Consider the following 22,817-nt stretch of genomic DNA (forward strand, 5'->3'; position numbering starts at 1 on the left):
GGAAGAATAAAAAATGGAGCAAACAAGGATTCTTTAAGCACCCTGGCCTTCGGCGCCTTGGCCTTGCTGGCCGTAATATCCTGAAAAAAGAATCGTTGAGTAAGAGGTCGTTGGTACGTGTGAAAAGAAGGTACTCACCACCCCAGTAATTAGCATAGTAACTAGCAGCAGCATCTCCAGTGGGCCATTGAGCACCAGCAGCACCAGCACCAGCACCAACAGCCGAAGGATCCGCACCACCCGCTCCTCCACCGCCAAGGCCAGAACCGACGGCACCAGGAGTAGCCTGAGGCATGCCAGGCGTCGGAGACCCACCAGCACCACCTTGGTTAGGGAAACCACCGTATCCACCAAACCCATACTGGCCGTAAGTATTAGGCTGAGGTATCCCATACATGGGCTGTCATAGAATCAGTGAGCCTTCTAAGGAATATTTTTACAAGCGAAAATACTCACCATATTTCCATAGGGAGCCGCTGGAGTCGTCGGGCTAAGCGGCGCTCCGGGCTGCGCAGGAGTCCCGTCAGCTCGGTCTTTGCCCCAACTGCACTTGATGGGACGGCCGTGGACCATCTGTCCTTGCAGTTGCACGATAGCCATGGCAGCGTGCTCGTGCGTATCGAGCTTGACGAATGCAAATCCGCGATCTGCCTGCATGCGAATCTCCGAGAGGTACCCGATGGACTGGAACAATGGGATGAGATCTGCTTGGGTGCAGTACGGGACGAGATTTCCAACGTAAACGGTGGAGTTATACGAAGGAGTCTGCTGGACGACAGATTCATAAGAGAGGGGCCCACCCTGGAAGTTAATGGGGGCAGGTGCGGTGCCGACGCTGCCTCCGGGGCGTGGAGGAGCAGGCAGCCCTCCCTGAGTCTTCTGATTTGCCCAGTTGACGCGAATAGCACGTGAGCCAAGCCATTCGCCATTCATAGTCGCGATGGCCTGCTCTGCGTCAGTCTTGTCCCTGAAGGCGAGGAACCCATAACCGCGTGATTTTCCCGAATTCATGTCCCACATCACGCGAGCGTCAGACATTGTGCAGAACGCGTTGAAAGCCTTGCCGAGGACCTCATCGTTGACTTCTGGGCTGAGGTCACCGACGAAAACATGATAGTGACCGGTAGTGTCCTCCTTGTTTTGCTGGCCTTGATAGGCCCAGTTAACGCGAATCTCAGTGTCGAAGATCTTGCGTCCATTAAGGGTTTGGAGAGCGGTTTCAGCTGCGCGCATGTCGATGTACTCGACGAAACCGTAGTTGAGACCACCATGCTGGTAGTTGCGGTCAGGGATGATTTTGACGTGTTGAACTGCACCAGCAACGGCAAAGATCTCTGTGAGCATGTACTCGGTGACTCTTGGACTAAGATTCCCAACGTAAAGATGGGCCCTCCGCTGCCATGCATGAGACCATATCTATGGGCTTTGAGAAGGGTACTCACTGGTGCCTCCGCATGGCCACCCATACCACCCATTGGATTCATGATTTAATATGGATAGTGAATGAGAATGAGAGGCTATAAATTTTGAGTGAGCTGGGAGAGATTGATGAGGAAATGAAAAGACGCACAGGAGAATTGATTACTGAAATCAGAGAGAGCTTAAGGATTGTCCGTCGAGAATAGACAGAAAAATGAAAAACACGAGAAGAGAGAGAGAAAGAGACAAAGAAAAAGAGAACAAGAGAGACTTTGAACGACGTTGCAGGCCTCTTCGCACTTCGTCGTCGACTAAGATCTTTACAATCCCATTTTTCACCACATCATCCATGGGAATTCATCCCACGGTCATCGCCGATTTCAATTCAATGGTAGTAGTAGTAGAACTTTGTAGATAGACTACTTTGTAGGTACGTTTAATAAGACACCATTGCTCGGAATATATGTCACATTCCCATTGGCAGCCAAGCTCTGCACGATAGCCTTGCTTGCCTCTATTTTACGCAGTGCAATGAAGGCGTCTCCGGCTTTGTCCATGGCCTTTGAAATCGTTGCTGCTGCTTCTGCCTCACCTTCTGCACGAATAACGGCGGCCTGACGCTCTTGCTCCGCCTGCATGCCGTCAGTAACCTGATCAGGTGAACTCCTTACCAAGGACCCACCTTTTCAACGATGAACTTGGCTCTCTCGGCATCTGCAGCACGTTAGGATGTCATAGTAATACAGTAGCCGAAACCTTACCTTGCTGTGCGATTTGCTTGGCTTCAACAGCCTGTAAAGTTAATTAGTACAGAACCAATATATCGTAGCCTCGTACAAACCTGAGTGAATTCCTACAAAGGGTGTCAGTTGCATAAGATGAAGCACAAGGACTACGGACCTTTCCGAATGTCAGATGCGTGATAGACACATCCTCGAGCTTGATGTTAAACTCGCCGGCACGTTGTAGCAAGTCTGCACGTATTCTCGACGAGACCTGGGCAGGCTCTATGAAACTGACCCGACGATAACGAACAAGTGACTCACCACCTCACGCTGGGTGATCAATTCAGCAGCATCAAACTGTGCCACGATAGCCTTTAGGACTTCGTTCCCGATGGAGGGTAGGACACGTTCGTCATAGTCCAAGCCAAGGCTTTGGTAAATGCGAGGTAGATGCTCGACGTCTGGTCTGGACAAGACACGAAGTGTGATGGAGACCATTTGCAAGTCTTTTGAACCGGTGGTTGTCGAAATATTCTAGAGAATTTTTAAGGAGAGGGACAGTTGTAACGGAAATGACGTACACGGGGTTTAATCCGGCAGTCATACAAGATTGCTCTCTGCAGCCATGGGACGAGGAAGTGGGTGCCTTCACTGGTGGCCTGTATTGGATGGTCTATAAAGTGGCCGTCTCGTTTAAGAGTTTGCATACCTTGTCCTTTACACCAGAAAAGCGGTCAAACATGACTGCGCGGAAACCACCTGGGACATCGTAGATACTGGCTTGCGCAACGGCAACGGCCAAGCCAAGGGGCACTTTAGCAGTACTATGTTAAAATATTTCTTTCTATTCGAACAGTTTCTTACCGAGGAAACGACTTGCAGCTTGTGGAAAGGCCATGAAGGAGAGAAGGAAGGTAAGCCAAGCACTGTACAAACAACGCGTCTGCCGTTTTGCCGAGCCGCGCGTTTCAACTTTTTGTTAATTTTTTGAATTGGTATTACTACAAAACAAAATAATATATGATGGTCCTAGCCTACAAGAGCCATGTTCCTTAGTGAGCTCTTGAAGTTGAGCTTGAGCTTGAACCTGATTCAAAGATGACTCATCGGACCTTCCTAATTGGGTATATTCTCGAATTTAGTGGAAGTGACGATGAATTAGTGGACGCGTCTGTCAATTACGCGTCCATCTGCTCACCAAGACGATTCGTCATTCCACAGTTCAGTCCAGGCATATAAATTCACTGCTCAACATGACATCTCCCATAATCTCATCTCATCCGATTTCAATTCACAATGTTGGTATTCGCTACACCCCACTACCCCTCTCATGCTACACAGCAGCGTGCATGGGCTCTCCAGCAGCAGCGGCTTAGGAACCAGTCCATCTCAGATGCTCTTTATGCCCAACACTATCCAAGCCAGCTGCGCAGCACAAATAGTCTACTTGATCGTGTGCTAGAGCGCGATGACTGTCTCCATACCCAGTCTCCGTACTATGGCTACACCACAAACGACCTTGCGGAGTACGAGTATGAGCTTGCACTCTCAAGGGCCACCCGCGAGGCTGCAATCCATCAACTCCATCGCGACTACAATGCCGCTATCCGAAGGCGGTATGCTGCTTTCCAGGCTCAACGCAAGGAGCAAGAAATGGAGCGAGAACTCCGCGCTCGCCGCCGCGCTGCAGAGGTTCATAGCTTGCTCGCAGATGGCAAGTCGTTCGTAGATGGATATTGGCCTTGCGGCTTGCCTGTGGATGCTGTATGTTTACTTCTGTCCACCGACTCTACTTCGTTTGACTTACCACAATCCCAGGAACTCCCCACTCAGGCCACAGCTTCCACCTCAAAGGCCCCTGTCCAGAACAAGCCTTGGCGCGAGGAGAGACTTGAGGGTCGTATGGCAGAGTTGCAATCCATCTTTGACCGTCTCTCTGAAGGCTCTTCTCCTTTCGAACGTGTTCCAGTAACATCCGCCACACCCACGTCTTCGCAGGTCAATGCCAGCCAAGAGGCAAGGACCTCCACGCACGAAGGAAAAGGAAAAGCCAAAGAGATCCCAGGCTCCGACGTGGAGCCTTCAGTCAAGGAGAGGCTCGAGGAGTGTCTGATGGACCAGTACCAATCTGAATTGAGCAACATTTTCCAGTCGATCCTTACTGGTTTGTCTGAGGGCACTTCAATCGACTCTCCTTTCGAACGCGTTCCAGTGACATCTGCTGCAGCTAGTACCTCTACGCAGGTCAACGTTAATGAAGAGGGCACTACCTCCTCACACAAGGAAAAGGGAAAAGCCAAAGAGATCCCTGACTCTGACGTTGAAGAAGAGCCCTCTGCAACTCCAGCCCAAGTCGCATCTTCGCTCTCCCAGATCACTTCCATCGTATCCCGTCTGGAGACACTCATCGCTGGCTTCCAATTCCCTGCCGAACTCGATTTCTCTCCCTCTCGCTCGCCGTCCCCAGCTTACTCAGCTCTCGATACCGATGACGTGTTTGCGTTGACATACACCGCGACCAACGCGCCTCTCCGCGCACAGGAGCATGCGCTGTCGTTGCTCCTCACTGACCTGGACAACGTCCCAAGCTTTGGGTCACACGTAGTGAGAGATGCAAGGCGCGCAGTTGTAGCACGCGTAGGGGAAGCTCTGGAAGAGCTGGAGAAAGGTGTGGAAGAGCGAAGGGGCCGTGCTCGTGGCAGGAAGGGAGACCCTGTCACTGTTACGGTGCCTGTCGCGCAGTCCTCGGAGCCGGAGAATCTTACCTCTGCGGATCTCGTGCCCATCCAGGTCCCCGTTATAGACGAAGTTTCTACGAACGTCTTTGTTCCTGCAGTCCCAGTCGAAGCACTCGCACCCGCCGCATCTTCTCCCATCGAAGCAATTGCAGGCCCTGTAGTGCTTGAGGCTAGCATCGAAGCACCCGAGATCGCAACCACATCTGTGGCGGAGCCGAGTGTTGCTTCTTCTGGTTCTCTTCCCACAGCATCCTCTAAGTTGACAGCTCAGGAGGTTTCGGTCCCGCAGGAAGAAAAGTCCGAGGAGCCGCTTGTCGATGAAGTCAGCACCGTCTCTGTCTCTGAGGACGTAGCAAACGAAGATGCAGTGCTCATTGAGGCCACCAACTTATCCACTCACGCGGACCTCACCCAACCGTCATCTCCATCCGCAACACACTCGACGCCACCTCCCCTCGATACCTTAGATTCACATTCCCAAAACACCATCGGTATCTTTCCTCCCGTCTCCATTCCCGATTTTGAGACTTTGACCCATGCGGACGCTAATATCCCCGCGGAGGTGACAGATACCGCTACTGCAGATGAGCCGGCATCGTATGCACCGGCAGCGGCGGCGGCGTCTTCTTTCTTGGGATCTGATCATGAGCAGGCTCGGAGGTGAATGTGCCAGAGTCCGATTCAGAGTCTTATTCGAGTGTGGAATCTTCGTCTGAGGCGGAAGTGGATACGTTCCTCCTTCTCTGAGGGGATGAGTGGGTCGTGGGCTGTCTATTGTAATTGGTCGATTTTGGATTTTTGACTGTTTTAAATTTCACTTATGTTCTGGGACGTCTTATGCTTACGTTGTTGATATTCGTTCATGATTATTCGATGACTGGACTCCAGTTTGAATAATGAGTGCTTAGCTAAAACAATGGTTAATTTAATGCATGTTTGTTATACAAAATCGTTGGATGACCTTGAGTGATTGTGAATGAGATGTCTGCTCGAGCAGCATTGATCGCAATGTAAGCTAGGACTTGAGCAGGGAAAATTAATTCATGAGATGATAAAAACAAGCAAGTGAGCGTCTCAGCATCCTTATGAGTATGCATGTACAACACTAAAAATATCCTCCTACTCCAACTCACGCCCTCCCCTTCTTCTTCTTATTCACCACCTTGAAGCCCCATTCTGGCTGAGCAGCCCGTGGCGCTGTCTTCACCACGTCTGCGATCGACACCTTCCCATTCCCATTCGGTCCTGGTCCGGCTGTCCCACTAGCCCGGCGGCGCTTAACGAACTCTGCTGCGAACCTCCGCCCATCAAGCGTAGTGCTGTTCGCATAGATCAGGTCGGAAATGATCTCTGATGTAGAAGGGTCTGGGTCAAGGGGGAAAGAGAGGAGCATCTGCGTTATGTCTTCCACTGCTCACCCGAAATAATATCATATATCAGAAACAGTTAATAAAGCGATCTAGAACAATGACTCACGATTCACGGAATTATTGAGCCCTTTCAGCGTATCGTTCAGCCACTTGAGGAAATCGTGTGTAGACGTGACAGGCGTGTCGTCTACGCGTGATGGTGTGGCAGCAGCAGCCTTTGTGAAAGCCTGCGAGGTTGAGCGGACTGCTATACCATTGGGGCGAGGCGTAGGCGCTGCTTGTGCAGACACGGATGGAGTAGCGGCTGGACGAACGGGCGCTGGTGCGGGTGCGGGGGTGCAGGTACAGGTGCATTTGTCTTGCCATTTGCGCCGACCGTCGTCCATGCCCCACCACTAGCCTGTGCACTGGGAACCACCTGCACAGCGTTCCAAAAGGAATCAACAAGCAATCTCGCATTGTAGAGGTTTTTGCACACACCTTGAAAGTAGTCTCTGCATATCCGCGCCTTGCAGCTGTCGCCGCCATCGAGTCCTTCAGTCCCATCTTCTTCCGGCGCTCCTCTTCCTCTTGGATCTCCTTCATCGTCTTCTTGGCAGGTGCTGTACTCGTTGATGTCCATACTGGAGCGCTCGCCGCAGGTGTTGCCGCAGCTTCTCCAGCTCTCGGCGTCACAGCAGCTCGTGCACCCGTTTGAGAGGTCGGAAGTCCCCACGATGCAGTGAATGGCTGCGCATCCTCGACGACAGCAGGTGGGATCGGTACATTGGCGCGTGCAAGCCGCTCGCGTTCCGCAACTTTACGTGCCTCTGCCTTCTTTACCTCTGCCTCCTGGATCTCGCGCAGACCGACCGATGCCTTGCCCTTTTTCGCATCGTCTTCAGTCGCCCACGCAGGCTTTGGAACAGGAGATGGGCTCTTTAAAGCAGGTGTGGGCGCGGGAGGTGTATATTTCGGTGCTGAAGTCGGGGCGGGTGTCTGAACCTCACGAACAGTGGATTTGACTTTGGCCTTTGGCGCTGGAAACGCTGGGGGCTCAATGTGTGGAGCGGGGGCCGGGGTCACAGGCGCTGGCTGGGGTATCTCTGGCACGGGTACCGGTGCAGCTTCCTCCTCCGTTTCCCCAATGGGCGACACAGCAACGTTGGACTCCTCATCTACATCCTCGTACATCTTATTATGCTGCCCGAGGTTGCTCACAGTGAGACTGTTTGGGCCAGGAACCTCGCGCCATCCATCATCGACGACGCCTAGGGAGGCTGTCAGCCAAGGTGAAGGGTCTTTTGACTTGGGGGCGTTACGAGCGGGTTGCGGGGGTTGACTCCAAGCAGCTGGAGGTGCCTGAGCAACAGGGGGTGGGGTAGGGATCTCAGCCGCCGGGCGGCGTACAGTAGCAGGCTCGGGTGCGCCCCAGGGTGATGACACATTCTCAGGCTGCACGGCAGACACTGGTGTCCGCACGGCAGGCGGTTCAGTGACCTTCGCTAGAACTTCACCGAACGGCGATGTAGACGAGCGCTGCTGCGGCACGACAGGGGACTGCGGGAAGTGCTGGACATAAGGTGAGCCGTTCATCCCTAGGTTGTTGAAACCTAACCCGTTCGTCTCAACAGGGTGCCGTGCGATGGGTGAATCGTGCGAGGCGCCGAGACTGCCCATGGCGTTGTACGTGCCATCGCCATACGAGGGCTCTTGTGTGAAAGAGTGGCTCTGCGCAATCGGCACAGGCACCGGTATGACGCCCGAGCCGATGCCATTGTTGAAACCAGCTGCAAGGGAATGCTCACCACCGCCAAAATGTTGCACATTCTGGGTCATGGACGGTGGCCATTGGGAGTTGTTGTTGTTCTTATAGGTGCTGAATGTGTCCAGTGATGAAGTTCTTCCGGGTGCCAAAGTGTTGAACGACGAGCGGGGGTCCCCGACTGGACCGAATGGACCCGAATTTCCAGTAAAACCATGAGAGCCGAGTCCTGAGTCACCAGTGTAAAGGTTTCCAACTCTCCCCGCCAATGCAGAAGTATCGGGGGAGCCGTTGCCAAACCTCCCACCACCAAAGGACGAGGAGGGAGAATCTGAAGGAGATGCGCTATTAAGGTATGGGTCCAATGTTGCAGTACGGAGAGTCCGGGTTGGCACAGGCTGATATCCAGTAAATGTATTATGCTCATGAGCGGGGGAGTAATTCTGGGCAGCAGGGGAGTAATTCTGTGAGGAATCGGTACGGATACTGAGACCAGGAGGTCCAGTGGACGTTGGGAATTGCGAAAGAAATATCTTTCCACCGGCGGACTGGTGGTCGAGAATCCCAACCGCCGTCCATTCTCGATCAATATGAGTACGCTTCATCAGGAGGCCGGGAGTGAAATAGCCCTCATCAAACCATTTCTGCATTAAATCAGCTTTGAAAGGACCTGGGAAGTAACATCACCTCCGGAACTCGTGACTGCAATCTAAAGAACTCACCTTGCACTTGACCTTGAGGATCCAGGTATGACCACTCAACGCTAGCCGGATCCAGACCTGGTGGTGGACCCGTCAGACTGTCGGCCACCGGATTGAGATGAAAGTTCGCGTTGGTCCGCTCATTTTTATCAAGACTCATTCCAGTCATACGATGTGTCACAGAATCCGCACTTAGCGCAGATTGCTGGCTCGGACTATTGCTTGTGGTATCGAGGGGCTGGGAATCAGGGATTGGAGATAATTGAGAAGCGCCAGAAGGGCTAGGCTGGAGCGCAGTGTTTTGTACTGGGTGTTCTTCCTCCACTTCTTTGATGTTACGTCCTTTCGCATCCTCTTCTCTGCTCTCCGGACGGGTCCCTGTAGATACTCCCCCAACTTTCAGTACGCTCTCCGATGTTCGCCGTCTAGCCATCCAAGAATCTCCGCCGTTAAGAACACCGTCGAATCCTGAAGCAAAGCCACCTATTCGGGTACGAGGGGAAGGCAGTGCTCCGTCGCGTGGAGAATTACCTTGTGTATTAGATACAGACAATTTACGAGGTAATGCAAGTGGTGGTTGATCTTAGCAAAACCTGGATCAGTGTCACAACACGGGTCAGGGACACTCCAGTGTTCACCTGTGCTATCCCTCCTCCTTCCCATGAGACCAAACCCTCTCATAGGGCTCCCTCCTCCGGTATTGGAATGGTTCAACCTGGGTCTATCAGATGGAGATGACAGCGTGCTTATGAGGTCGGTAGACTGGCGCCGCCGAAGTTCGGAATTAAGTGGCCCAGCAAACAGCTACATGCCTCGTGTGAGCCAATGAGACCGAAGACATAAACTATAAGTCCAATTTGCCTGACCTTCTTTTCCGCATCGCTCATTTCGCGCAATCCTGTGGGTTCACTGCTGACTTCGTGTACAATGCCCTCCCATCTTTCCACCTCCAATCCCAGACCGCCTCTCCCGCCACCCTCTTTGTAGATTCTGAGCATTGCTTCCTTTGAATATCTGAAAGGACGGCATTCATCACGTTTCTCAGGCTCTGGTGCGGCAGCAGGTGTAACGAGTGCAGAATAAGTTGACGCGTTCGCTTGCTGTGTATTAGATATTGCCGGTGGAGGTGGAGAGGGAGGTGCTTGGGGGCGAGTAGCAGGAGTTTGTGGCTTCGCGCGCATCCACTCGGGGCCAAAATGCATGGTTGTAGTCGCCATTTTGCGGTTTTGTGGTGGTTAGTGCAGAACGATTGATTCTAACAGCTATTGCTTAGTGCGAGAAGTGACTAGCGAAAAATCTCAGCGGTATGGTTTGCACGTTTCCGTGGAAAATAGGATATGGACGCGATCTGAATTTAGGGCAGGCGAGAGCCACCTCAAACAATGAGTACTGGTTAGCATCAACGGTACATTGATCAACTTGTGAAATGAACAAGAGCTATCTACCACCCAGTAATATTGGAATAAGTAACAAACGATAGTCCAAACCCTAGCCTGATTTTGCACCCATGCTCACTCTGGACTAACTCGCCATCTGTACATGGGAAGGGCTAGACAGACACCTGAGTTAATTCCGAAGTGACATAAAAGTTTTACCTACCTTGGAGTTTGCGTGCAGTGGGAATGATATAAAACACTAGGAACAGCACGCCAAACGACATGCATATCGCCGAAACGTAATAGTATCCATCACGTTCCGTGATGCATCTTCCATCAATGTCCAAGCAGACCTCCTTACCGTGATCAGAGACGCATTCGGCAGCTGGGTTCGAGTAAGCACTAAGGAGCACTCATACCAGAAAATATCCATGCCTACCTCTCACAAGCAGTTCACTGTGCGCCTCCTTTACTTCGCAGTACGCCTCACTAAAGTAATCGACGCCTTGGTCAGAGCATTAGTGGCGCTCGACGAATATAGCCGACATACACCCTTACCTTTCAATACAAAATACTTCGGCCACGTCCCTCCAAGATTAGTAAACGTATTGAGTAACTAACCAGTATGAGGCTATTAGTCGACAAGTAAGGAACCGTGCAAATTTCATACCGTCATGTAGGTCCCTCCAATGAGAGGATCAGAAATTCTGGTGTGGAATGCTGAGATCCCAACGAACTGAATCGTCCTACGAAAGCAATCAGCCTTGCTCAGCATTTCATTGATTGGGCATACGATGCAAGTCCCTGTAGCACTGTGTGGATGATGAGGTAGACGAAAAACCCGTATGAAAGAGGGGGTGTTGGGAACCAGTAGACGATGAGCGTCGACAAAAAGGCAAATGCCAGTCGGGGCCAAAATGCCCATATCCATGGACGAAGTGGCCTGTCGCCAGCTAGACCACTTGGCCGCAAACCAACCTCCCAAGATTTGAAAAGGAAAATCTATGAGGACAACAATAGCGAGGTCTTCGCGACCCAAACCCTTCTCAATCATTTTCAAGCTAGTGACTGCCTCATTAGCTTGAAACCCGATTTTTGCGAAGAAGTGCATGATAATGAGCGCCTGGACGTCTGAAAGAAACCATCAGTTACCAAATGATCCGAAAATGAAGTTATTCACGCTTTAGCTTGCAGATGCTCCATATGGTTTTGTAAACCGATGTAACAGTCATTTCTGACTTGTCTAATGATTCATTACCCTAAAAAAAACGCATCATTTTGTCATCAGTTTCGTTGCAAGAAGTTTCTTTGATAGTCACCTCTGTTTCAAAGAAGGTTAACCAAAAAGTTACTCCGAAGCACAAGAGGCTGCAAAAACGAAGATATGTGCTTAACTCGAGGCGTGGAATACCCCATTTCTCACTGCAATTTGTCACTGAATGATACGGGGCATTGAACACAAACTGCTTACGCGAATGCTTCGCTGTTTAGCGCTAGGAAGACAGTGAAAGAGGCGAAGAAGCCTGTGTTCAACCCAATTGTCTGGCATGTAGACGCGTAGGAAAGATTCTCCTGAGAGAGAAGCGTTAAAGCCCATCCTGGATTGATATTAGTATTGACGTGTCTGAATACAAATCAAATAAGGGACCATCAACAGCGATATCTGCAAATAATCTCAGTACAAAACAGGGGGCACGATGAACACACGTACCTTGCGTTGCAGAAAAGAGTACCAGTGACGTGAATACAAAAGTGAGTTCATAGATATTATTCGCAGGCTGACTGCACGTCAGGGTGGACAACTGAAACTCTAGTTACCACGTACGTTTTCCATTAATCTCCCGACGTTCGATGCTATGTAGAGCATTAAGGAGCCGATTATGAGTTGCATGGGAATTATCCATGATTTTCGACGACCAATGGAAGGAAGAAATGTTGAATCAACGATAGGAGACCATAATAGCTTGAGCGAATATGGGTAGTTGGATAATGCGAACACGCCAAGCTGTGAATATGATAGATGTTCTCGGAGAATGAACGGGACAGAACCTAAGAAATGTCAGAGAGTGAGCGGAAAAAAGAAGTGCATCATACCAAGGGCAAGCCCAAGCTGTTCATGGAATAGTGAGCATTTCTCCCGGCACGACATCCGAGGTGGATAAATAACTTACAGGAACTCCTTGGATTAAATCTAATAGGATCATAAGGTCATGTGAACTGGATTGAAAGCTCGGAGATATGAAAGTGACCGACAAAGAATGATCAAAAGGGTCATTGCCTTTTTGTCTCTAGAAGACATAGCAGTCGTTTTCGCTCCATCTGCAGAAGAATGTGCGTCACCATCTTGGAGGTTTCGCCCAGCACTCGTCCGTTCCTCTTCGGACAACAAACTTAGCTCGACGTCTTCAATGCCTGAGGATGATCCTGTAGGTACACGAGGGAGTATTCGAATGCTGTCCAAGGAGGAAGAAATGGTGTTTTTGTGAAAAAGCGGCAACGGGGCCGTGTCAATTTGACCGGTGAAGTCCTCCACGACGACGTTAGCGTTGTTGGACCTGTGGCGCAAGCTAGGAGGATCTTCTGAAGGAGATTTATTCCGGGAGGCAGACATGCGAAACAAAGTCGACCCTTTCTCGACCGTATTTGCTCGACGTGGGTGATAGAAAGCTGATCTGCTTGTAACAGACTGTAAGGAAGTGACACGATCGCGTTAGGCCTCGACGCCGGGTCAAATTCCAAATTTGGTATATTTCCATAATATTCCTTAAATGGCTTTGCTTTGCATCGCTGGCACCATCAGTCAAACGCATGTTTAGCTCGTAGTTAAGTTCATCAAAGTGGAAATCATGTTCATGTTCTCCTAATCGACCGCAGCATTGGACATTTTCGGTGAAACTCATGTCTTTTTGGTTCTCGCCACAGCGACTCAACGACAGAACATAATTCCTGCCAGCAGCTCGTCGCGCCGCGCTCTAACCTCCCCCTGCTACACGGCCCGGTGTCCTTCACGTGTCTTTTTGTTTCTTGATCTTCCATGACTGATCTACCCGCGCGAAGTTCACGCTCTCGCTTAGGTTTTCACCGCTGGATCGACCAATCAGTCGTAAAACAACATCGTGTAGTACAGATACCGCTGTCGGATCGTAATAAAGGACACCCTTTGTTATGCCGCCAGGATCGATAGGAAGATGCCTATGTAGGGCATACTTACTACTACTAACGATCAATCGATGATCATTAATACTGATGCAGACAATACGTTATAGTTCGCTTCGATTTCTGTCTCGTCTCCAGCTATCCTCAGCTGGAAGGTACTCCAGAATCACTGCCGTAAGGCGGCCAGTCTGTCCCATTCTCTGCGGTGCAACTGACTTATGATTATCAGATCTCACGACTGCTTTGTACCCTCCAAGTCGGTCAAGCAACTTAACAAGGCAATATACTCGATACAACATAATTTTTCCCTCTGAAACCAATCATCTGATCGGATTAAGCATGTAGCATGGCTTTGATGTTCAGTCCGTTGCTAACATCATGATTGGACACACGCGGGGCAGCTGTTCTGTTTGTGGATATACTCAATGCAGATGCCAAATGCAAATTCGCCCTATCTTCTTCGCGCCCATCGTTCTGCTACCCATCATTCCGCATTAAGATCAAGTGCGATTCGGCAGACTCGCGGATGGGTACTACAGCGAGCCAGTGACTGAGCTCATTATGGTGCCTTTTCAATCATGTCTCGATTGAATGCATCATTGCCTTCTTCGAGTTCTCTGTCAGCTCGTGCAATGTCAATCAGGCAAAGCGTCAATCAGGAGCAAGGACTTGCCAAGTACGACTGATTAGATTTCCTTACATCGCTGAAAGTATTGACGCAACCATAACGCCACGGCGAACATCATAATCCGATCGATCTATAATGTTTGCCCAGAATATTACGCGAATTGGATGTACCAGGTCACATAAAAAGGTGCTCCTGATTGCATCCTCAATCGTGCCACTACCATACAGACGACATATTACGCTCCAAAGCTCTTCCAAACAGTTGCGCATTCCATGTTGTACATCTACCATTTCTCCATTGCTTTCGCCTTCGTATACATAACACGTTTCTTTCAACAGCGACTCTCGTCTATGTTCGCCCTGCGCCACGTCCCTGGTCCGAAGACTTCCTCCTGGGTGTGGGGCGAAGAAAAGGTGTTGTATCATAACACACCTGGTGCCTTATATCTGGACTGGCACCGCACATACGGCAATATTGTGAAGTTTACAGGAGCGTTTGGTGTAAGGGCATCCTGTTCGAACTTTATTGCATCGCTCACTGCTCTCACTCATCAGCATCAGCTCCTTTCTGTTACGGATCCGCACGCGATATCGTTTATTCTGGGAGAGGGCGCATACCAGTTTCCCAAGCCAAAAGGTGTGCGTGCCTGGTTTCGTATGCTGCTCGGAGAGGGTATTCTCTGGGTGGAAGGTAATCATTCAATATAGATCTTAATCCCACTCACTGATGTATGTGGCAAGGCAAAGAAGCTCACGAGAAGCAACGGCGTAGCGTTGGCCCAGCATTAAGGTAATTGGCGCACGTCATCTTGGTGGTAACTCTACCTTGACGCAGCTTCAGCCCGCAGTCCGCGCGGAACTTGACTCCGGTGTTCTACGAAAACGCTGCCAAAGTAAGCTGCGTATATCGCATTGCAATTGAATGCTTCTCTAATTTCTTCCAGATGGTGACTCAGTGGCACAGGCTTCTTGATGCCCAACATAGCAACGAAATTGTGATTGAGATGACCAACTGGGCCGGGCGCTTCGCGTATGTATTACCCCGCAAGTGTGTCGTGTGCCCTTATTTCAATTCTATGCAGCTTGGATACAGTTGGGCGAGCAACGTTGTCGTACGACTTTGACTGCCTTCGAGGCCAGCCACACGCTCTCGCGGAAACCCTAGATGGCTTGACGAATCATGAAAAATCGCTTACCTCATTTTACATGAAAGCTCTTTTTTGGTTATTACCATCTATCCTGCATCTTGGCAAGAAAGGGCAGATGATCAGAAAAACCCGAAAAGAGCTTGGGGATCTGGCTACGGATATCTTGAAGGATGCGGAAGCTGTCAGTGATCCGAACAGCAAGACGCTGATGTCACTGATGCGTATGATTCTGAATTACTTGAGGATCGTTACTTTGCTGACACAATGATTTACACAGTACGAGCTGATAAAGCCACTGCCGCTGTACGTATGGATGAAGAACAAGTTGCAGCGCAGATGCGGACCATCATTTCAGCTGGTTATGAACCAGTCTCCGCCACGATTGCCGTATGTTTATTTAACTAGTCTCAAAATCTGATTGACAGCGTCTTCTAGTGGCTGTTCTTCGAGCTTGCTACAAATCTGGAATGGCAACAAGCAATCCGTGAAGAAGTTTCAACTGCTGGAGACCCTACATTTGACGAACTCAACAATGCCTACCCTCTTCTTGACGCATTTTTCCTAGAGACGCTCCGCCTTCATCCACCTGTTCTCGAAAATCACCATGAGGTAAGGTCAAATGCAGGCAGCCGAAAGATTTACCAAAGTTCATTTGCGTAGGCTGCTGAGACCATCAGTATTCCTCTTTCGGAACCTGTAGCAGGGTCTGGTGATCTTCACCTCGTCATTCCGAAAGGCACAATCATCTCACTGCCTGTCAATGTGATTCAAAAGGACAAGTTGACATGGGGATTCGACGCGGATGACTTCCGACCAGAACGCTGGCTCCACCGCGGTACCAGGACCAGTCGCGAGTTGTTGGCTTTTAGTGTCGGGTAGGCGTACTACTCCTTTGATGCTCGCTTCTTTTGCTGATCCCTGACAGCCCCCGGGGCTGCCTCGGGCGAAACTTTGCGGCTGCAGAAATAAAGGTAGGCGTTCATGATGTTCGTCCTTGAATACCCCATCTGATTATGACGTGTCGAAGGCTCTGACAGTGACTCTGCTCCGACACTTTGCCTTCTCCTGTCCATATGAAATTGAGGCTTTCCAGAGTTTTGTCATTCGTCCCCGAGTTAAAGGAGAAGGCTCGAGCTCACTACCGCTTACGGTTCGCAGAACACTGTGACAAGTCGGTTGATTGAGATTGTGGGCACATATTTATACCACTTTTGTAATGTACCGAGATGTGATATAGAACTTCGACCTATGTACCTTGTAAGCTTATAAGGACGCCATATTTTTCCAGTATCTACACTAGATGTCGGCGACTCCTACAGTGTGTGGAGGAAGCACAGAATGGCCATTTCTCCTGTCTTCCGTAGCATACATATACTTTCACAGCACGTATCGCGTCGCCATCACGGTGCCAGCACTTTGCAAGTGAAGCCGCAGTTTTTCAAAATTCCTTTTGTCGCACCGAACAGTACAACTTACTATTTAGTAATGCCGAAACTCACTATTCAAATACATGTAGACGTGCTATTCACCCGAGATCACTCAAGAAAACCACGAGAATGGGTGCTACTGTAAACAACGAGTGTGATAAGCCAATAAGACAGTCAAGCTGGGCAGCTGACAAGACATAAATACGTGTATCGAATAGATGGTGGTGATAGCATCTATTCCTTCTTTTGTTTTTTCGCCCTTGGTTTCTCCAAATCAATTTCTTCAGCGTCATCGTCATCATCTTCGCTGTCCTCCTCCTCGGAATCAAGCTCATCACCAGCAACATTACCCATGAAATAATCTGTGGCCTCGGAGAAGATCTCATTGGCAATTTGCGTACCAATCTAGAAAATCTGTCAAGTTAGGCACCTATGGCGACTGACCGACGCTACTCACCTCAAAGGGGTCATCTGCAATCTCAAAGAAGTTGAAGAAGCTGCCAGCTTCTGCAGGCATATCGTCATCCCCATCCACCTCAGCCACACGGGGATGGAGCTTAGTCAGGGCGTTCTCAGGATCCTTCCAGTGAATAGGAGTTGCCTACCACAAGGTTAGTAGGTGATTCAGCGAGGACGCGCGCAACTTACGGAAGGCTGAACATCACGGGCCCAGGAGAAGTCGAGCATGGAGTCGGTGATACCATCTGCATCGGAGTTTTCGTCCGAAGCGGCGGGTGGAGGTACGTATTTGTAATCCTTTTTCAAGACGGAGTCAGTGAAGTATGGGTTTGCCTTGAAATACTGTCATGACAATTTAGGGTGTTCATTATCGTGGCGCATATCAACAATGACGCACGAATTCAATAGTGTAGCATCGTGGCTCCTTAGGATCGCGAACGATCCATAAATCTTCAAGGTAGCTCAGCGCAAGTTGATCAATAGTGTGTTGTGCATGAAAAGAGATCATGGTGTTGTTCATAAGAGCCACAGGCCAAAATTTCTCTATTGATTTAGCAACGGCACGGCGTTTTTCGTAGACCGGATTCAGTTTTTCCATAGCCTGGCGCTCTTGAAGATTGTCAATTTGTGTTACTGCTTTCTCTGGGCCATACACTGAGAAGCTCACCTATGACGAGTTCGACGCGTTGGATATCTTTTTGAATGTTCTGAAGTTTTTGAGCATCTTCATCGCTGAGTTCGACATTTGCTAGAGGATTTTTCTCGACGTCTGCGCCAGGGGAAGCGCGTTTTTTGCCAGACATGGTGAGGAAAGGACACAGGAGAATTTATGCTCCCGACATATGCTAGCGTGACGTGCCACAGCGGAGTTTAGATTCTATTTGCGGCGCCAAAATGGGAAATTTTCCAGGCTTATGTAAGGCATGATCGAGACTTACCAATTACCTTGCGGAGTACTAGTAGTGAGGGCTTGTACATGAAGAAGGGCAAATATATATTCTCTGGGTAGCATCGATAGGCACTGCATAACATAGCTCAGTAACAGGTCTCAATCCACTCTCTTCTTTGTCCCCTCTTCCATCCCACTGACCGTTAAAGCTCTCTTACGCCCGTTTAAGAGTAGCCTGGCACCAAAGCCATTTAATTCACCAGAAAGATCCAATTTCTGAGCTAGAGGGCCAGTGAAACCCTTCCCGTTGTGAGCTGAGCGGAATCCTGGTCCTTTGTAGTGGATAATGTCCGTGGGAGGAATAAGCCGCGGCCACGAGACATACTCGATGCCATGCACCATCATGAACATGATAGCCAAGGAAGCGATGACGAACCACAACATGAAGTAATACAATAGTGAGTAGTCTGCGGGTGCCGGTCAGCGAAAATTCACTAAATGCCGTAGATTGCAGCTAACCTGATGTCCTTGGCAGAGTAAGTCCAGCGCAGATCATGAACAGCGCGAACGACAAGATGTAAGGGACCTGAAGGAGCAATTCAACGAGCTGTTCCGAGTGCAGACAGACGTACGTACCGATCGGATGGTTAATGGTCGCGTATCAGCGATCAAGGACGAAGCGGTAACTGGATTCTTCTGAGGAGTCCAAGCTCCAGTAACAAGGTCAAATCCGTCCTGTAAATCTGTCAGGGCAGTAAAATCAAACTCTGGGAAATACGAACTTGTCTAGCGCCATCGAAATAATTGTTCTTAATGTATCGCATGACACTCTTGTACCCATCTTGAAGTGCACCTATTTTCGTTCGCCTATTTGTACGAGTGAAATCCGTCTTTAGCGCCCCAGAGCCTGCATATGCCTTTGAGATTAAATCCGCATGATCGGCCCACACTGAATAGTGCAATGAGTATGCAATGATGAGACTGCAGCGACAGCCTTACTCTCACGGAAACCTCTGGTCAACGCTTCAAAGTCATCCAGTTCCTCATTGTCGGACACTACCCCGATGGCTTTCAACTGTTGATTAAGTGTCCATTTCGCTAGCGCTGCTTGGACTACGTTCGTCCGATCCAGATTGTCCATACAATTTGTCCTCATCACGCCTGTCTGTATTTGTACGGCCTTATCCTGTGCCGTGTCGAGGTGGAAGTATCTGCATGCACATTAGTAAAGGGACTCTTGAGGATTGCTCGTTCGAACCCTTGCTGAATGAGGTCCTCTTGCATCTTCTCGATGAGAACACTGATACGATCCCATCGCATGTGTTTGCACTCATTGTGGAAGTCGAAGTATTGATACTTCACGTCCGGGAATTCAACCTAAAACACATCAATAAGATGCGGAAGCAGTATAACGGCAACGTACTTTAGAAACAGCGCGTTCGTAGGCCTCCTTTACCGGTTGCTCGCGACCTGTTTGATTCACCAGATTGATGAGACTTTGACTGCCATACTGTGAAACTTGATCTCGAAGGTGAAGCTTAATCATGTCAACCTATAAGTGGTCAAAACAATGACACCCATCAAAAACAAGAAGTAAAATTACTGTCTCCTGAAGGTCCATAACCTGCAAGTCAGGTTTATATCTGAGTGTGTTGACCTCAGCCCAGAAGACCGGCACGCTGCCTCTAATCTGAGTGAAGCTCAGTTTGTGCGTTAAGTTCTCGGAAAATGATAAGCGTCCCGCGGCTTTCTCGACAACCAGGAGAATTTGTTCGGTCTCGTTGAAGTTGGCAACGTGGCCTTCATGGTCGATGCCACGACGGAAGTACCTCGTGCCTGCACGATAGCGCGACCGTCGGCTGATGAGGCAAAGCTGGATGCGGTGTCCGTGGATATATACAGTACGCATGTCGAACGCTAAAAGCCGTCAGACAATTAGCGGAAAGATTGAGGCAGACTTACTGCCATAGATAATCGGGAGAATGTAAGGACTGAGCTGTATGAAGCATGAGATGCGTACTAAAACTCGAGAAAAACGACTCACATCATGTGCGATGTCTGTGTCTGCGAGCCTAGACTGTAAGAACCTGTGAGAAATATCAACATGCACATTCTGCACGACTATATAAGTGACCAACTTGTTCCAGAAAAACCTGTCGTCAGCCTAATACTCGGTCATTTTCATGGCTTCAAATGCATATCTCTGCACTCACCACCTCCCATAAAGCTTTTCTCTCTTCGTTGTCCCGGTCTTGCCATTGTGCTTGGAGTCTCCTCGACAAGTCCCAGCCGTAGCTGAATAAGAAGTGTCCACTGAGGAGATGCGACCGAACCAATGACAACAAGTGTCCCTCTACTGGGTTGGGTGGATTCTGGACAGAGACATTTGGATTTAGAGGCAGAATGTCAAAGTCAGCCGCGCGGTATATGTCGTGGCCCATGAGGCGCGCACGGTGTTCGCGGCCTGTCATTACAACCACATACTCAGCTGCAATATGGGATCAGTATATGCAAAGCAGGCTCTGGAAGTCGCAACACGCACAAAGAGCTAGTGAAATCATTCCTAGAATCCCGTAAATTGTCTTGCCGTATCTCGAGGCAGTAGGGTGGACAGGTGTGTTCGGTGCTGAGCAGAGTTACACGTAGCTGTAATACTGTATGTTCAAAGCATCTCACCATTGAGTACTATATCGCCGGTAGCCCTGTGTATGGTGAGAGACTGCGCTCCAATGGGTTGCACGGGGACAAAGGTGTAGGCGTCCTGGCCGTCAATAAATCTGCAAAAAAAAGTCAGCAGAAAAAGATTTAGTGAAAAGTGGGTCGTACAGATTGAGTCTCTGGTATATGGGCTTCATGGTGGTCACGAAGGAATATGTTGACCGCGCCGCGTCGTAAATATTGTACCGTTTCCTCGTTTGTTCCTCGTTGTCTGAGTCTGAAACGTAGCGTACACCTTCAACGCTTGACTAGAGCCGCCATGGTCAAGCTCACCCCCGAGCTGCTCGCGCAGGCCCCGTCTGCACTCAATCCCATAAAAGAGCGGCAGCTCGATCTACGAGGTGAGCTCGTAAAATCCAGTCGCAACGCGAACCATACTCATCGTTCCAAAGGTTACAAAATCCCTACTATTGAAAACCTTGGTGTGACCAAGGTACGTGCATTGGCCTCATGTATATCGTGCCAGCGGATATTACAACTTGCATTTGGAATAGGACCAGCACGATGCTATAGATTTCACAGATAATTCGATCATCGTGCTGGGCAATCTGCCCTTGCTTAAACGACTGAGAACGCTCCTTCTTGCCAACAACCGAGTTGCTTCGATTTCACCCTCAATTCACCTTTCAGTTCCCAATCTAACAACTCTTGTCCTTACTGGTAACAGTATCGTTGAGCTTGGCGATCTTGAGCCTCTCAAGGAGATTAAAGGATTGAAGTACCTTGCCCTGTTGGGTAACCCTGTGAGGGAAAAGAAATGGTATCGCGAGTGGCTTGCATGGAGAATACCATCGCTGAGAGTTCTGGATTTTCAGAGGATTCGCGATAAGGTGCGCCCACGACGTTCAAAACTCAGCGCGGTCGATAGCTCAGCACACCCGCACCTTTCAGGAGCGGGAGGCGGGAAAGTCTTTGTTCCTTACAGCGGAAGGTTTACCTACTGCCCTTGCAACAACGATATCCACCACCGTATCGAAGCAGGGTTCAAAAGCAGCCGTCACTCTTGACGAGCCCAAGCCAGCGGCGCTGTCAGGGAAGGCAGGTCGGTTGATGTCAAAAGAAGATGCTGAGAAGGTCAAACTGGCCATCGCAAAGGCAACATCCATTGAGGAGATCAGGAGGCTGGAGAGAAGTTTGAGAGAAGGATACATGCCATCCATGGAGTCTGTAGGTGCATGACTGTACTGCTTAGAACTGTATTTTTGCGTAATATCTACTCTGGCTGTTGACACAGTTGAGAGCTTCACGGATGCTCTTAGGACAGATTTATGATACCCTGAAAGTGCCTCACAAGCCGTAGTTTCCTATCCACAGGCCGTGAAAGGTCAGGGCAATGACTGCACTCAAGTTGGCCAGCGAGCTGATACCATGCAACATTCCAAACTTCGCATTCAAGGCCTTCATTTGGGCAGAAACCTACCATTCCTCATCAGTGCGTTATGATCGAAAAAATAGCAAGAGCTTACTTACCCCGGGTTCATTGTGGTCTTTGCCTTCTTCTTTCTCCAACTTGTGTCGCTGGAACATAGTACTGTCGGGTACATCAGGGTTCAGTACCTGGCGTTCGAGTAATTACATTCTACTTGCCTGCTAGTCATTGGCCCAACAACTAACTGGTTGCAGCTCTGCAACACTATGACAGTTCCGAGCACATATGCCTGTACAACATCAGCCCGAAGAGGGCTGGTGATGTTGGCAAGAAGTCCGGGATGAGCATATGCCCAAAGCCCCAACAAAGCCGAGGAGAGTCCAATTGAGGAAGAAAAGTAGACCGGGAAGGTCTTGTGCTGAAGAGCACCAAATTGGTGCCTAGCTGTTTTAACGAAGTAGGCTGATTATTGACAGCACGAGGTACACGTAAATCAGAAAGACGAACGCAATGCCCGCAAAGCAATTATTCCTGAACACATGTCCGTCCGTCAGAAAGGCAAATTCGTGATGAATATAAGTAGTCTCATACCTCCAAAGAATGACACCCATACAGCTAGATCCAGTCTTATGAGTCAGTGCAAAAATGGATGGTGACACAATCTTACACATCCCATAAAGCCAGCCATAACCTAGAATGTAAGCGCCTTTAGGCGACAGCGTACCAAGGAGGGATGTTAGTGATAAGACTTCAACGCATGCCATGGTTAACTGGGAAGTAGAACTGGTGAGAGTGTAGGAGTCTCAGTTATACGTGGCAGACTCACTACTTAAACATGAGTCAGTCCAAGACAATAATTGTACACCAACACAAACATACGAGTTCCAGCAAAACAGTAAATCACCTTCCAATTGCAAGTATGATCCATGAGTATTTGATGCCAGGTAAGGA

General features: G+C 49.5%; 10 protein-coding genes across 10 annotated transcripts; 3 read left to right on the forward strand and 7 right to left on the reverse strand.

The window, feature by feature from the left end:
* Nucleotides 1-33: 33 nt before the first annotated feature.
* On the reverse strand, nucleotides 34-1,484 carry BJ212DRAFT_1259734 (uncharacterized protein; the record flags this gene model as incomplete). Its single annotated transcript, XM_041330048.1, has 4 exons — nucleotides 34-80; nucleotides 139-400; nucleotides 457-1,395; nucleotides 1,443-1,484. 4 exons carry the CDS (start codon nucleotides 1,482-1,484, stop codon nucleotides 34-36), a joined length of 1,290 nt encoding a protein of 429 aa, XP_041199437.1.
* Nucleotides 1,485-1,737: 253 nt separating this feature from the next.
* BJ212DRAFT_1423115 (band 7 family-domain-containing protein) lies at nucleotides 1,738-3,195 on the reverse strand. The gene is made up of 9 exons (XM_041337636.1): nucleotides 3,009-3,195; nucleotides 2,854-2,957; nucleotides 2,726-2,803; nucleotides 2,466-2,678; nucleotides 2,320-2,415; nucleotides 2,261-2,272; nucleotides 2,181-2,211; nucleotides 2,102-2,133; nucleotides 1,738-2,051 (listed from the first exon to the last, which is right to left on the reverse strand). Exons 1-9 carry the CDS (start codon nucleotides 3,040-3,042, stop codon nucleotides 1,839-1,841), a joined length of 813 nt encoding a protein of 270 aa, XP_041199438.1. The 5' UTR covers nucleotides 3,043-3,195; the 3' UTR covers nucleotides 1,738-1,838.
* BJ212DRAFT_1318467 (uncharacterized protein) lies at nucleotides 3,189-5,831 on the forward strand. The gene is made up of 3 exons (XM_041334319.1): nucleotides 3,189-3,908; nucleotides 3,963-5,542; nucleotides 5,581-5,831. Exons 1-3 carry the CDS (start codon nucleotides 3,441-3,443, stop codon nucleotides 5,627-5,629), a joined length of 2,097 nt encoding a protein of 698 aa, XP_041199439.1. The 5' UTR covers nucleotides 3,189-3,440; the 3' UTR covers nucleotides 5,630-5,831.
* Nucleotides 5,630-10,001, reverse strand: BJ212DRAFT_1318472 (uncharacterized protein). Its single transcript, XM_041334320.1, has 9 exons — nucleotides 9,564-10,001; nucleotides 9,336-9,501; nucleotides 8,719-9,279; nucleotides 6,733-8,666; nucleotides 6,646-6,670; nucleotides 6,359-6,571; nucleotides 5,844-6,292; nucleotides 5,728-5,790; nucleotides 5,630-5,649 (listed from the first exon to the last, which is right to left on the reverse strand). The coding sequence occupies exons 1-7, from the start codon at nucleotides 9,912-9,914 to the stop codon at nucleotides 6,012-6,014; spliced, it is 3,531 nt and encodes a 1,176-aa protein (XP_041199440.1). The 5' UTR covers nucleotides 9,915-10,001; the 3' UTR covers nucleotides 5,630-5,649; nucleotides 5,728-5,790; nucleotides 5,844-6,011.
* On the reverse strand, nucleotides 9,980-12,787 carry BJ212DRAFT_1318475 (acetyl-coenzyme A transporter 1-domain-containing protein). The gene is made up of 15 exons (XM_041334321.1): nucleotides 12,327-12,787; nucleotides 12,245-12,264; nucleotides 12,168-12,183; nucleotides 11,899-12,122; nucleotides 11,785-11,851; nucleotides 11,545-11,671; nucleotides 11,393-11,495; nucleotides 11,254-11,332; nucleotides 11,052-11,204; nucleotides 10,867-11,026; nucleotides 10,744-10,819; nucleotides 10,632-10,689; nucleotides 10,513-10,578; nucleotides 10,297-10,458; nucleotides 9,980-10,246 (listed from the first exon to the last, which is right to left on the reverse strand). The coding sequence occupies exons 1-15, from the start codon at nucleotides 12,682-12,684 to the stop codon at nucleotides 10,209-10,211; spliced, it is 1,707 nt and encodes a 568-aa protein (XP_041199441.1). The 5' UTR covers nucleotides 12,685-12,787; the 3' UTR covers nucleotides 9,980-10,208.
* Nucleotides 12,788-13,836: 1,049 nt separating this feature from the next.
* On the forward strand, nucleotides 13,837-16,351 carry BJ212DRAFT_331078 (cytochrome P450). Its single transcript, XM_041342940.1, has 11 exons — nucleotides 13,837-14,357; nucleotides 14,412-14,547; nucleotides 14,598-14,646; nucleotides 14,698-14,749; nucleotides 14,801-14,886; nucleotides 14,939-15,225; nucleotides 15,282-15,391; nucleotides 15,440-15,613; nucleotides 15,665-15,879; nucleotides 15,930-15,975; nucleotides 16,032-16,351. The coding sequence occupies exons 1-11, from the start codon at nucleotides 14,130-14,132 to the stop codon at nucleotides 16,170-16,172; spliced, it is 1,524 nt and encodes a 507-aa protein (XP_041199442.1). The 5' UTR covers nucleotides 13,837-14,129; the 3' UTR covers nucleotides 16,173-16,351.
* Nucleotides 16,352-16,418: 67 nt separating this feature from the next.
* Nucleotides 16,419-17,846, reverse strand: BJ212DRAFT_330758 (uncharacterized protein). The gene is made up of 6 exons (XM_041342938.1): nucleotides 17,829-17,846; nucleotides 17,558-17,767; nucleotides 17,288-17,499; nucleotides 17,080-17,232; nucleotides 16,889-17,032; nucleotides 16,419-16,836 (listed from the first exon to the last, which is right to left on the reverse strand). Exons 2-6 carry the CDS (start codon nucleotides 17,691-17,693, stop codon nucleotides 16,666-16,668), a joined length of 816 nt encoding a protein of 271 aa, XP_041199443.1. The 5' UTR covers nucleotides 17,694-17,767; nucleotides 17,829-17,846; the 3' UTR covers nucleotides 16,419-16,665.
* Nucleotides 17,748-20,715, reverse strand: BJ212DRAFT_1318511 (inositol phosphatidylinositol phosphatase). Its single transcript, XM_041334322.1, has 16 exons — nucleotides 20,606-20,715; nucleotides 20,456-20,556; nucleotides 20,322-20,405; nucleotides 19,993-20,267; nucleotides 19,918-19,943; nucleotides 19,824-19,866; nucleotides 19,742-19,775; nucleotides 19,383-19,696; nucleotides 19,203-19,331; nucleotides 19,038-19,156; nucleotides 18,779-18,990; nucleotides 18,562-18,728; nucleotides 18,416-18,514; nucleotides 18,299-18,365; nucleotides 17,829-18,246; nucleotides 17,748-17,767 (listed from the first exon to the last, which is right to left on the reverse strand). The coding sequence occupies exons 1-15, from the start codon at nucleotides 20,632-20,634 to the stop codon at nucleotides 17,939-17,941; spliced, it is 2,007 nt and encodes a 668-aa protein (XP_041199444.1). The 5' UTR covers nucleotides 20,635-20,715; the 3' UTR covers nucleotides 17,748-17,767; nucleotides 17,829-17,938.
* A 41-nt stretch (nucleotides 20,716-20,756) lies between these two features.
* On the forward strand, nucleotides 20,757-21,676 carry BJ212DRAFT_1258859 (leucine-rich repeat-domain-containing protein; the record flags this gene model as incomplete). Its single annotated transcript, XM_041329978.1, has 4 exons — nucleotides 20,757-20,838; nucleotides 20,890-20,930; nucleotides 20,992-21,327; nucleotides 21,389-21,676. 4 exons carry the CDS (start codon nucleotides 20,757-20,759, stop codon nucleotides 21,674-21,676), a joined length of 747 nt encoding a protein of 248 aa, XP_041199445.1.
* BJ212DRAFT_330851 (uncharacterized protein) lies at nucleotides 21,404-22,769 on the reverse strand. The gene is made up of 7 exons (XM_041342939.1): nucleotides 22,746-22,769; nucleotides 22,534-22,691; nucleotides 22,458-22,481; nucleotides 22,374-22,397; nucleotides 22,085-22,310; nucleotides 21,968-22,028; nucleotides 21,404-21,913 (listed from the first exon to the last, which is right to left on the reverse strand). Exons 2-7 carry the CDS (start codon nucleotides 22,628-22,630, stop codon nucleotides 21,785-21,787), a joined length of 561 nt encoding a protein of 186 aa, XP_041199446.1. The 5' UTR covers nucleotides 22,631-22,691; nucleotides 22,746-22,769; the 3' UTR covers nucleotides 21,404-21,784.
* Nucleotides 22,770-22,817: the final 48 nt, after the last annotated feature.

The sequence above is a fragment of the Suillus subaureus genome (assembly GCF_016647635.1).
Source record: "Suillus subaureus strain MN1 chromosome Unknown BJ212scaffold_2, whole genome shotgun sequence".
NCBI classification, from domain to species: Eukaryota; Fungi; Basidiomycota; class Agaricomycetes; order Boletales; family Suillaceae; genus Suillus; species Suillus subaureus.